We start from the raw sequence: 14,160 nt of genomic DNA, 5'->3' as shown, positions 1-14,160 counted from the left end.
TTGCAGAGAACAGTGGGGTTGCTTTACAAACAGAGGAAAGGGAACTGGACTGAGCAGTCGCTCACACAACCAGTCAGGATTCTGCTTTCCCACTTCTCATAGACTTTTAAGCCCAATCTACACAATACGATTCTATTTACGATTCAATTAAATCAGACATGTCCAATCGGGATTCGATTCAATGCAATTCTATTTGCCATTGTTTTGCAATTGCAAATCGAACTGAATCTAATCGAATACCAATCGGACATGTCGTATTTAATCGAATCGAAAATAGGATCGTAATCGAATCGTGCAAAGAATCGTATCGTGTAGATTGGGCTTTAGAGCTGATGCAGTGAGCCTTTTCTTGCCCCTATTTTAATGCTCACACATGGGCGGAGAAAGACTTAAGAAAACCCATGTCTTCAGTTAAAAAAATGCAGATCTAAGTACTTAAAGAGGAACTGTTGCGACAATGTTAAAATTTAACACATACAAATAAGAAGTACATTTTTCCCAGAGTAAAATGAGCCATAAATTACTTTTCTCCTTCGTTGCTGTCACTTACAGTATGCAGTAGAAATCTGACATTACCGACAGGTTTTGGGCTAGTCCATCTCTTCATGGGGGATTCTCAGCATGGCTTTTATTCTTTATAAAGACACTCCCTGAAAATGATTTATACAAAGATGCTGGCCAGAGCAACTGCCATTCACTAAGTGCTTTTAAAAATAAAGAAAATCCTGAAAACCCCCCATGAAGAGATTGACTAGTCCAAAACCTGTCGGCAATGTCAGATTTCTACTGCATACAGTAAGTGACAGCGACATATGAGAAAAGTAATTTATGGCTCATTTTACTCTGGAGAAATGTACTTCTTATTTGTATGTGTTAAATTTTAACATTGTCGCAACAGTTCCTCTTTAAGTACTTAGATCTGCATTTTTTTAACTGAAGACATGGGTTTTCTTAAGTCTTTCTCCGCCCATGTGTGAGCATTAAAATAGGGGCAAGAAAAGGCTCACTGCATCAGCTCTAAAGCCCAATCTACACGATACGATTCTTTGCACGATTCGATTACGATCCTATTTTCGATTCGATTAAATACGACATGTCCGATTGGTATTCGATTAGATTCAGTTCGATTTGCAATTGCAAAACAATGGCAAATAGAATTGCATTGAATCGAATCCCGATTGGACATGTCTGATTTAATTGAATCGTAAATAGAATCGTATTGTGTAGATTGGGCAGAAATGTTCATCAGTCCCTGTCCCCAAAGGAGCTTAAAATAATGTCATGGTCAGTATACATGCATGTGCACATATAGTAGTTCCAGTTCTGTTCATGGGAGTAAAGCTCATGTAACCACATGAAGCTCAAACCCAGGATTCCGGCTCTGCACGGCAAGGTGCTGCCTAACTCATGTTCTGTACATATTTGATATAAGTGGCAAGAAACCCACAAAGCTCTAGTTTTTGATTAACTAGCCATCCTTTTGGTTCATTAATGTAGCGTTCCACAAGTGACTTATTTTGTCATGATCCTCTTTGTGGCACAGGAAAAGATTAAGCCTTTGCTCTGATACTGTATAAATGATGATTTTTTTTCCCCCCTCTGTTATGTATGCAGAAATAGTTGCTTGGTGGGCAGTTTGCCATTTTATTCATCCCATATGCACTTTGCTTTCCACACACTGCAGCATTGTGCAAAGTGAGAAAATGGCCCCTTGGGAAAAAGACACTGTGATAATGCAATAGACCTAGGAAAGTGATTGCAGGGAAGGGGCAAAACTACTGAATGCCATATGACACGGGAACTCTTCTTTCTCTGCTTCCCAAACATCCCTGTGGTGGTGTCACATGTGTGCTCTTAAATTATGAGAAGTGATTAGCATTTTATGAGGGGGGCTTTGGAGAGAATAGGAGTGGTTGAGCATGTGAGAGAGAGGGGGAGTGTTTCCCCCCCACACACTGGAATCAGCTCTCAGTAAGTCTGGGTACAATCAAGCACAGAATGGCCATTTTCTAGCGAGGGATCCTGCATGACGTATGACTGTTTTCTGGCAGAAATCTTGGAGGACCAGTAGGAAGAGCGGAATTAGAGCTGACAAGTCTGCATCTTGGATAGGGCTGTGATCTAGTGTAGTGCAAAACAGAGGCACTCAATCACTGCAGCTGTAAACAGGAGACAAGAAGCACATCTACAGCTAAGGGAGACAGAAAGTGTTTGTTGGAGGGGTGAACTAAAAAGCATTTTTGGTGCATGGGATGAAGCCAGCCATGGAAACTGCAGCAGAGGAAACGACAGAACAAAGCCAGGAGAGAAAAGGTACCCAGAGAGTTGTTGTGTGAGGCTTTTCACTGGCAATCTCACACTCTTACCTCATCCTCTGTGTCTGCTCTTTCTTCATCTTTTCTTTCCTTGCATAAAGCTAAACCAAATAACGTGGCTTGTGTGATTGCAGAGAGTTCAGACCTTTCTGTATCATTTCATAGAATACAGATTGCTCAGCCTCTCAGAGATTATACTGCTGTGCATATCATTAGCATCAATAGAAAACTGTCATGCTGTATTTTGACTTCATTTTCCTTGGTGGTAAAGCTTTTTGTACCTCCTAAAGAAAAAAAAAAAAAACTACTGTGTATTTGATTCCCCCCCCCCCCCTTTTTTATTGCTATCTGTAGAGGACTGTCTAATACTGGCCCTAGGCTCCCTGTGATTTTGTGCAAGCAGTCACCATTATTTCTCTGGCTGTTGAAGCCTACACACTACTAGTAGTCTTTTTCAACAGGGAAGTGGTTACTTAGCAACTCAGGGGCCATGTTGCCTTTCTGATTCCTATTAAAATAAATTACGCCATCTCGTTGGATAGGGCTTGCATCTTTCTACATGTCATAGACTTCATCGCAATTCAGTTATTTTAGAAGGGACTTGATAAAATGACATTCTAAAACAATAAATCAGATATATTTGATTTTAGTGGAAATAGTCATTTTGCATCATTTTTACACAATACGTATTTTTCAAGTGCCCTGGAACATAGTACATCATCTGCTGGAAATGGGAATTCAGGAACATATAGGAGTAAATTATTGATTGGTTTTTGTTGACCCAATAATACAATTGAGCTTGACCTGTAGAGTGAGCGCTTATCACTTTGACCACAGTTATGTAAGCTTTGGCTTGTATGGTCTGACAGGGAGGACCTGTTACCTTTTGAGTCTGAAAGTGATATCAGTGTGATCATCATACTTGTTGGGCTAAGCATTTGGCCTGCTTTTTGGTTATATCTTATGTTGCTTTATAATATATTAATTTGTTATTGCTGGTAGAAATCCATTGTAAAATGTCTGAAATATGTTATAGTTCAGAAGTTGGCATTGGGTTGAGCTTCTATTTCTTTAGGTTTAACAGCAAAATGTAACATACAGAAAACCTATTTTTGAGCAGCAGCAAGCTGTTCATAGAATAGCAGCATTCATTTCAGATGGTGGAGCAATGAGGTTTTTTTTTTTAATAAGGATGCATGACAGTCATGTGGTTTGTAGATGGGCATCGTTCCTCTTGATCTAGATGTGCATCTGCTTCAAAATATAGCTAATGCCTGCCTGATGTTCTTTGTAAGATGCAAAGCACTGCAACATCTACTGGTTGAAGCATTTACAGATGGTCATGGTACAGTTTTTTTTTTTTCTTTCGAAAATTTACTTTTTTTGGTGACTTCTGTTTTCAGACACAGATGATTGGACACCAGCTTGTGAAAGTTTTTGTCAGCCATTTATCCGAGAAAGTTATTTCAGCTACATTAGAATGACAGAAATTGTTCCGTTTGAGAGATGTTGTGTTGTATCACATATGGGGTAGCATGGTAGAACGCAGGGTTTGGGTGGTTACCTCCGCCCACTCTTTCATCTTCCTGTTCAGTATGGTGAAGCAGTTATGTGATGGTTTTTAATACTTTGGTCAGAGACCATGTATAGCCAGACACACCTAAATAATGGTTAGATTTGGCAGTTAAATCAGTACTACAATCTATATACACTTTTCTTTGTGCCAGAAAACTTGCATCAATTGATGTCTTTTTTTTTTTTACTTCTATTTATCACTAAGGTTTAGAACCTTTCACCAGCACAGTTTGGGCATACGGTATCCACATTGCAGGGGATTAGCTTCCTATTAATTGGTTGAAGTTAGTAACCAAATTTTAGAATAGAACTACCCGAATGAGCTACAGTAAAATGTGTTGGAAGCCCAAGGTAGGTAGATTGTGAGATAGCCCACTAAGGCTTCTTTTCCACAAGCAGCTAATTGCAGCCGAACAGCATTTGTGGCCGGCAGCTGGCTGGGTTATGGAGAAGTGGTTGAAGATTCTCAGATACGTGGAGGTTGTGAAATTTGGTGCTGTTAGTTTGTATCATGACTTGGGCTATATTGGCCATAGTCTTTTGTGAGAGATTACACCCAACTAGCTCATGCTATGCAGAAGCTCGATGTGCACCAAGCCTGACTGAATAGGCCAGTAACCATGGATTTTAAGTGAGAAATACCAGGGCGGGGGCTAGAATAATTTATGTACCCCACATGATCATAGGAAGAAACCATTGAAGAGGGTGGAGGCTCAACCTACTGTGCAGAATTTTCAGCAAGTCTCTAAGGGCTATCACAAGTTGTCAGCTGGTTCAGGCCTCTTGCACACTGCAACCGATTCAGATTCAGATTCCGCTTTTTAATCAGTTTTTACATCCGATTCAGATTCCGATTTGCAGTGTGCAGGGAGCAAACTGCAAATGTAAATCTGAATCGGAAGTAAAAACTGATTAAAAAGCGGAATCTGAATCGGAATCGGTTGCAGTGTGCAAGAGGCCTCACACTGTTTCCACCAAAGACTAAAAGACAGTTATCACTTTACTTGTTACTTTTTTCATGCATTTTACATGCAGGTAATTTTCTGAATTAATCATGAATTACTGAGTGGATTTCTAAAAAACATGATTTGCTGAAGGCACTTAAAAAGAACCCAAGGTGGGTGTGTGAAATCATATTAGGACACAGGCATATTTTGTGTACTGTGACCAGCCTCTGTGCCCTTCTCTCCCCGCCTCTGTAAGCCAATTGGAGGAAGCTTAAAGAGGAGGGAAGGGACACAGGTAGGGAGCTGCGCTATACAGGAGGCGGGGGAGTGGCGGTGAGTGGCAGCCTGAAAGTAAATACAAGGCTAACGACAATCTGCGTATCGCTAGCCTGACTCTTTTTATAAGGGGGGACAGCAGAGTGCAGGGGGGGCTAGAGGCGCTATAGAAGGACGCAGAGGCTTGTCACAGTACACACAATATGCCTCTGTCTCCTAATATGAGTTCACAAACCCACCTCGGGTGGTCTTTAAGAACTTGATGAACCAAAAAAATGTTCTGTTGAAACTGATCTTGGTGAAGAGAAATTATCAAATAAGTCCATATAAAATATAGAAGTTGGTCAGAAACTGGCACTCTTAAAGAAAACCTGAACTGAAAATTAAGTCAAAATAGGCATACACAAGTCATACTTGCCTTCCCTGTAGTCTACTCCTCAGTGTCTTTCTCCTGTCCCGCGTCCTGTTTGTTTACAATGATCAAGGGAATTTTCCATCCTCCATTTTGAAAATGGCCATTACCCATAACCGTTTTCTGGTCAGCACACAGTTAAACTGTAACATCGCCCACTTGAGCCATAGGGAAACATGAACATTACCTGGTACATCAGTTTTCCTCTCCGCTATAGCTGACAGCAACTGATATTTTACTGACCGCAACTGATATATTTCAGATCTGACAAAATATTGTCAGAACTGAAAGGGATTATTGTCAGAAGAAAATGGTGAGCTTCTGAGAGGAACTGATGGCAAGGTAACTATGTAATGTTCATTTGAAGTTACCTCACGTGTTTATTTTCAATATTTTTACTCAGTACAGGTTCTCTTTAAATATGACAACAAACGTTACTGGACATTGGTCATCACTACCACAGAGCTGTTAGATAATACAGTAGAATCCCGTTATAGTAAACTACTTTTCCTGGTTCCTTGAAGTTTACTGTATCAGTACTAGAAGTAGTCATACAGTGTTTATTTATACAGGCATATTTTCTGAGGACTGAGTTTACTATATCCAGAGGTTTACTACATCAGTGTACTATATTTAGTTAACTAAATGTCTGCTCCCAGCTCATGTGCAACTACACCAAACCCAGTTATAATTTACTTCAGTAAATCAGTGCACCACTAAACTTACAGCAAAGTGTGTGTGATAAGGGTGCAAGCAAATAGAAAGGTTTCCTAAAATCTCTACAATGCACATGTTGCCTTGAAGGAAATGTATTTTTATTTTTTATTTTTCGTGAAAGGGAAGTTAAACTAAGCCCGTTTACACTTAATCAGTTGGTGTGCGTTAGTGTGCGTTGGTACGCGGTTTTTCCATAGCAGTGCATTGGGAGGAAGATTTCAGTTAAAACGCGTTAAGTTTAAAAGAGGCCATAGGAAAACATGGGCTTTACTTTGAAAATCAGTTTTCTTTCAGTTATAACTGAGAGCAACTGATAAAGTGTAAAAGGGCCCTAAGGAAAACCATTCTAAAAGCAAACCACTAAGATAAGTTTGTTTCACTGCATAGTATGTATCCGATCACTGAACTTGAAATGCTCTCCTATACACTGTATCTTACAGTGTAAGGGCCCTTTTCCACTGCAGGCAAAATCACAAAACACTAGCGATTTTTTTTTTTTATTTTTTTTTTTTTTTTTTTTTTTTTATCGCTAGGATTGCTACTTTATACAACACACCAGGCTGCGCCACCTCTTACACATATACAGTCCTTAAATACACCAATACTTTTTTCATAAAACGTACTGTGAGTTCGCTGTGGGAATTTCCATCTAGTAGATTGATAATCGTAAAGTCCACTGCGCTCTCACACCAGAAACTTAAAAACAAACTACACATCGCGTAATCCTGTTTCAACAGTCAATACACTTCAAAACCGTGCAGTGTGAACCAAGTGCAACGGATTTGAAGTGTATTGACTGTTGAAACAGAATTACGCAATGTGTCGTTTGTTTTTCGGTTCCTGGTGTGAGAGCGCAGTGGACTTTAAGATTGCTACTTTAACACAGGAATCGCGGTAGGTATTTTCCACTACTGCAATTTGATTTTTTTCAAAGCGCAATTGCTTTCTGGAGCGATGTTTGCAATGCAAATGCATTGCGTATGTAAAATCACAATTGCGTAGAAAAATTAATGAAAATTCGCAATCGCTGGCATTTGTGATTAGTGATTGCTGGTGAAGGGCCCTAAAACATTATTTCTTTTTAGTATTTGGGTTTTATCATGCTCCACCTCCCTCCCAACAAATTAAGTCTACAGTTTGATGTTAAAATTTGTGTACTTTTAGGAATGCCCTATCTTTAACAATTGGATATGTTAGGTAGACTGTTCCTTAAATTTCCTATTCTGAATGAAAAATGTTAAAATCCTTTTCACATACAGAAAGAAATGTGCTCAAGTGATTTAATTTCACTGTAAATATATTTCCTCTACTGAATAATGAGACAGTCTTACTTCAAAGTGTTTTCCGTATTATAATACATTTGAAAGTGAATGTTTCCTGAGGATCGGTCAATGTGAAAGTTTATTGCCAAAAACAACAGAAGTCTCTGTATGTCCCAATATTCCAGCAGGATTGTTTGATGCTTTTCGTATAGCAAGTCCAGACCAAAGCTTTGATGCTGTCCAAGCCTTTACTGAGGCACTGGGAAAATGAGTCCTTGTTTCATGAATGATATCTGTGTATAAGGCCAAACAGCTCTCTAATCTCTGCAACAAAATTTCAGTGAGAGCCAAGCACTAGAAAAAATACCCTACTTATTTTCCTTTTTTTTTCGTTACTAAATGGAACTTAATTAAAAACCAAAGGGATTAAATAAAAGAACTATAGAGACTTTGAACTGTTTATTAGATTTCTGCTTTATGTAATTCTTATTCACTTAAAACCCATTTCCAAGGAGGGGGAAAAAACCCGCTGTACCTTGCTTCCCAATCGATGTGAGAATTTCCCTTGTTTCCCTAAAAGTCAGTTTACATATATTCATTGTAACATAGGGAAACATGGAAAGTACCTTCTCATCAGTTGTCCTTTGTGTTACAGCGAACAGCAACTGATTTAGTGTAAACCAGCCTTAAAGAGGAACTGTAACGACAAAACGGCCCCTGGGGGGTACTCACCTCGGGTGGGGGAAGCCTCAGGATCCTAATGAGGCTTCCCACGCCGTCCTGTGTCCCTCGGGGGTCTCGCTGTAGCCCTCCGTACAGCCGTGACGCAATATTTACCTTCCTGGCTCCTGCGCAGGCGCTCTGATGCCTCTTGGCGCCGAAGTAGGCGGAAATACCCGATCGCCGTCGGGTCTGCTCTACTGCGCAGGCGCAAGTTTCTGGCGCCTGCGCAGTAGAGCGGACCCGACGGAGATCGGGTATTTCCGTCTATTTCCGTGCCGAAAGTCGCCACAGCTCCCCCGCTGGAGCCAGCAAAGGTAAATATTAAACTGACAGTCGGCACAGTCGCCGGCTGTTCGGAGGGCTGCGGCGAGACCCCCGTGGGACAGAGGACGGCGTGGGAAGCCTCATTAGGATCCTGAGGCTTCCCCCACCCGAGGTGAGTACCCCCCAGGGGAGGTTTTTGTTGTTACAGAGTCTCTTTAAGCTGGCCACTAACGGTCCAATTTCTAGCGAAAAATCGTTCGAGCGATCAGAAATTCTGATCGGATTGGTTGTAAATAATCTCCATTGGTGGACACAATCAATTATGAACGAGTGATAAAAATGTCGCTCGAATAAATTTTCGTCGGACGAAAATTTGGATTTTCTTGGTGGTCATGATAGATAGGAAGCAATGATTGGTTCGTTGATGGTGTAGTGAACGATTTTTCATCCAATCAGAATTTCTGATCGCTCGAACGATTTTTCGCTAGAAATTGGACTGTTAGTGGCCAGCTTTAGCCTATGATCCTGGATGAGAAAAAGAGTTGTCAGTAACTGCCGATCAGTTGGCTATGTGATTAGCCAGCAGCAGCTAGAGGTTTTGATTGGCTCATTTTAATTATCCTCTTCATCAGTGGAGATTGGCATTTTGAGACCTTTTTGCTCATCACTAGGAGTAACGTCATGGGCTATGTCAGCTCCTAAAGGCAGTGCAGGAAGTGATGGAGCATGTGAGGATCTTCGATCTCCTGGAGCCCAGTCTGTGTCTCATGACCACTGGCTTTTAGTCTTATGTTCAAACAAATATGTGAATCTTTTGCAGACTGGCCTTCTCTGTCTGGGACAGGATGTCTTTGCAGGCCTCATTCTGGGTAACGGTTTGGACTGCTGAGCTTTTCTGGCTCCTTTGCTCCCACAGGAAGCTGGATATTTTGAAATGTGACCTACTGTCACAAACTGGGTTGTCTTAAGCCTTTAAGGTCTCCAAAATCAGGCAAAATACTGACAATGGGCCCATCTCCTGGCTTCTGTACTCCTAACTCTAAAGACTGCTGCCTGGTTTCTACATTGATTGTGTGTTGCGGATGTGGGAGGTGGTGTGGCTAGATTAGAGTACTAAGAAGTTCAGCCAGATTCAGGTAGGCTTCTGGAGAGAAGAAATCGTGACCATAGGGAGTAATGCTAAGGCAGTACAGCAACATAGTATGCAGCTTCACCATATGTTAGGATTACAACAATCCACTACAAGATCATCATGTCAGCACGACATCTGGGCTACAAGAGTCTTATTTTTATAAGACCTGTTTCACACAGACTGCTGAACATTGTGTGAGTGTGTCCTTCAATTCAGCCTTCAATCTGCCGTCCAGCACATTCTGGCTGCAGCTGAGTGGCGGCATTTGTACCTACACACGTCATTACAGCTAAGTATACATGAACATCTCATACACCACCCCACTGCCTGTGCTAAGTGCTTGTGCACTAGAGCAGCCGACATGCAGAGGACGCAACATAGCCAACTGCCCATATGAAAGAGGCCTAAAGGGCCCTATCACATTACTAGCAGGTAACTTTCCTTTAAAATTTCTAGTGTGTGGGTTCATGAGTTTATCTCAAGTTCATGGTTGGTGGTGTTTGCTTCATAAAAACATACATATTTTAATGTAATTGCATCTGTGCATGATCAATTTTATATTTCTATACGTTTAATAAGTTTGATCCATGGTAATGTACTTAACCATTCCAGGACAGTCATTATGAGAATAAAAAAAGTTCTTGCTAATGGTCACTCTTGCGACGGCCTACTGAAAATAAGGGGTTTTTGTCTTTTTGTAAAAAAAAAAAAAAAAAAAAAAAAAAAAGGTAATTATACAACCATAGCTAAACATATAATTTCAGTTTCTTTACAATTTTGATCCTTGGTATTTCACATATTCAGTGGTATAAAACCGCCTACTTTGTCCTTGTGTCTGCCTTAATATTAACAAAAATAAAAACCTTAGACACCTTCCTATCCCCTACCCCTGGTTGCTGTCTCCTACAGTCATTCAATTTTTGGGTTACGCCTAGTATTTTATTTAACAAAATATAGATTTATAGTATCTCATGAAGTTTCAGCGCATGTTTAAAAAAAAAAAAAAAGTAATTTTTGTTTAACCTGGTTATATATTTATATCCATATATTGCACCCGAAAGCCCAATACTAAATATATTTGCTTAATCCCTAATCATCAACTCTTCATCTTAAAGAATACATCATCATACTATGGCAATTCATTTGACAGTTGTTCTGGTTCACCATGAGCTTTCTGGGCAATCTGGAATTTTTTTTCCCAAATTCTACCCATAGTGCAATATTAATCCATGCCATGCACTGATGAGGTTCAACCAATCCGAAACAGTCTGTGTGCGCATGTTGTATGATGCTACATACACACTTGAGATAAGTCTTTGGAAAAGGCAAGATCACGGACAAATTTTACCCCCTTCCATGTAGTATGAGAGCCATACTCTACACAGTCTATTCTATTGAACTGAACTCCCCATCAGATAAAAATCTTTGCAAGATGCTGCTTACAAAGATGCTGTACACATTCAAAAGATCAGTATCTGCAAAAGATCTGTTCCTGAAAAAGATCCATTCCTGCAAAATGCATTCATAGTCTATATCTGCAGATCCTCATACACACCTTGTTTAACAGACATTCATCTGCAGATCAGATCCACCAGGATGGATTTTCAGATCTGCAGATGATTGTCAGATATGCAGATGAATGTCTGTTAAACAAGGTCTGTATGAGGATCTGCAGATATCATAGACTATGAATGCATTTTGCAGGAATGGATATTTTGCAGGAACAGATCTTTTGCAGATACTGATATTTTGAATGTGTACAGCATCTTGCAAAGATTTTTATCTGATGGGTAGTTCAGCTCAATATAATACACTGTGTAGAGTATGGTTCTCATACTACATGGAAGGGTCTGTGATCTTGCCTTTTCCAAAGATTTTTATCTCAAGTGTGTATGTAGCATCAGTTTGGCTCTATACAATATAGACAAGCTGACACATCATTGAATTCCAGCAGTTCTGGAGGTGTTTGACTTTCAGGGACAACAGAGATTAGTTGCATATTCAGCAATGATGCACTATGGGACTCCTCAAATGCTTACTCCAACTTGAATTATTGCAAACAATTCTGTTTTGCACTTAATTTGACTAAGGGTTTGAAGCGTTAATCAGATGTCATAGTATACGTGTAATAAAAAATGTAGGCACTGGCCTAGAACAGATAAACTTCATGACCGTAAGGTACCAGTTGCTGCATAGAGAACAGACACAGGATAACCAGTTGGAAAAGGTACATTGTCATTTTAACAAAAGCCGCAGGCAGCATCCAAAGTACTACTTTTATTGTCTGCTTTTACATTGTATAGCTGGACTCAATGTTGGAGTAATTCCAGTGGTGATACTAGTGTAGAAGTAAAGGGGTGTCCACATCTGTTTCATTATAGCATGTTTTTCCTTTCGTTTTTTCCATATTTTCCCTTAGTGTCCCAATGAGTGTGGACACCAGCAGTCACCAAAGAAATCATTAATCTCTACCACTGACATGTTTATGCAGCAAGCCTAACACATTCCTAGTTTTGTAGGATGGAAAAGTTAGACATGGATACAAGATGTGGAGTTGCAAACACATTAAGAAACATTCTTTCATTTCACAAGGAGCTGTATTTCTGATACGTATGTCTCTATAGTTTGGCTTCTCATTCTGTAGAACAGGGGTCTCAAACTCCATTTACCTGGGGGCCGCAGGAGGTAAAGTCAGGATGAGGCTGGGCCGCTCAAGGGATTTCACAAAAAAAGTCAATCAGCAGCTTCCCCCCCCCCCCCCCCGCATTGCTTTTTATTTCAAAATCCAATTCACACTGAAGCGAACTATATTGCCTATTTTACCTTATAGTTCGCTTCAGTGCTCCCATTACAAGTAATTCGCCGTGTCCCCGACGCTAAACGAGGGCTGCAGAGCCCCCAAATCGCCCAGGAGGCAATCCGCCGACATTTCCTGGAAGGGACAGAACTTTCAGCTTCTGCTCTGCCCCTCCTGACGTCAATCGCGGCGCATCGTCGCCTCTCCCCGCCCCTCTCTGTGAAGGAAGAGTGAGAGGGGCGGGCAGAGGCGGCGATGCGCCGCGATTGACGTCAGGAGGGGCAAAGATGAAAGATCTGCCCCTTCCAGGAAATGCCGGCGGTTTGCCCCCTGGGCGATTTGGGGGCTCTCTGCAGCTCGCGTTTAGCGGCGGGGATGCGGCGGATTACTTGGGAGCACTGAAGCGAACTACAAGGAAGCTTTTGCCGGCACGGGCCACAAAATATTGTATCGAGGGCCGCAAATGGCCCGTGGGCCGCGAGTTTGAGACCCCTGCGTGTAGAACAAACTCTTCATCGCTATGTAAGGGGTGTGGAAAACCATGAACAGCAGTAAGGAACTTGAGTTTAAGTAGTATTTCAAACTGCCTCACAGTTTGCAATGCCATCTGCATATGGCGTGAGAAAATGTCTTGTGTTTGTCACAGGAAAAGAGAGGCCTGCTTTTCGGATAGAAAGTAATGAATGCAGCTAACTACAGAAGTAGGTGGTGATAACGGTCAAGAGCAGCTTACTTGTGTGGCTTGCATTATTTGGGACGTTTTTTTTTTTTTCCCTGCAGTTTGCTTTCATTGTTCTCATTGACTCTCAGCGGGGGGACTCTCATATAATACTGCAGTTCTATCCTCCTATTTAAGAGTGATGTTTGGGTGAACTAAGGTAAGGTAATCTTTCTGATGATCTGTGTGTGTGTGTGTGTGTGTGTGTGTGTGTGTTTCTTCTCTCAGCTTAATAGTCTAAAACTCCCTCTCTCTATATCCTGTATCCAAAGATATTAATGTGAGCTTATTTCTTTGATTGCCATTAATGGCCTTGTGTATGCTCCCTTGGTTATATCCTTGCGCATAAATGTTATTTCAGGGGCTCTTATGCTAGGTACACACTGAGATGTTTTGGCAGATTTACTGTCAGATCGATTATTTCCAACATGTCCGATCTGATTTCAGATCGTTTTCCGATCGATGATCGATCGAAGTCGGAAAATGATCTGAAATCAGATCGGACATGTTGGAAATAATCGATCTGACAGTAAATCTGCCAGAAATTCTCAGTGTGTACCTAGCATTACAAGCATACATTTAAATATTTACAGTCTGAAGAGTGTAAGAGGCAGGTAATGTCATTTTCTGAATTTGCAATGAGCAAGATGGCAGCTACCATGGCACAGAAATGACAGACTACAGTTTGATGGCAAGGTGTATTGGTACCTATATTATGTAGGTTTGTACAACATGGCAGAGGTGAGACCAAGTGAAAGAAAATGTATTTAGGTATGCTATTAAGGCAGTGTTTACAGCTAAATCAAAGATGTTTTGCATAGATATGGTGATAAAATCTGCTTTTGAAGAAAATCTACAACAATTGTGGTAAGCTGGATTGGCCTTTCTCTGCTATAAGCTTCATGTTGTTGGTAGACAGAGACCACATTAATGAGATTTGATGGAGGAGGAGCACATGACATAGACAAAATTGTTTCTTCATCTGATGAACTGTCAATGCATGAGTTGTGAGAGCCAGCTTT

At 40.8% G+C, this 14,160-nt stretch overlaps 1 protein-coding gene across 4 annotated transcripts in view; it reads left to right on the top strand.

Moving 5' to 3' along the window:
* The window catches only part of GPM6B (glycoprotein M6B), a 191,276-nt gene that overhangs the window by 108,554 nt on the left and 68,562 nt on the right, over positions 1-14,160 (top strand). The window contains exon 1 of one of the 4 annotated variants that reach the window (XM_068268389.1): positions 1,911-2,313. The exons of 1 other annotated variant lie outside the window; for it this stretch is intronic. In XM_068268389.1, the coding sequence (XP_068124490.1) occupies positions 2,253-2,313 (61 nt within the window). In that variant the 5' untranslated portion in view covers positions 1,911-2,252. Of the gene's footprint in view, positions 1-1,910; positions 2,314-14,160 lie in introns of those variants that run through there. 2 more of the 4 variants (XM_068268390.1, XM_068268391.1) reach the window with 2 other exon arrangements.

The sequence above is a fragment of the Hyperolius riggenbachi genome, chromosome 2 (genome assembly GCF_040937935.1).
Source record: "Hyperolius riggenbachi isolate aHypRig1 chromosome 2, aHypRig1.pri, whole genome shotgun sequence".
In the NCBI taxonomy this organism is placed as follows: Eukaryota; Metazoa; Chordata; class Amphibia; order Anura; family Hyperoliidae; genus Hyperolius; species Hyperolius riggenbachi.
The sequence above is the reverse complement of the archived record's forward strand: the minus strand, read 5'-3'. Positions and strand labels throughout refer to the sequence as shown.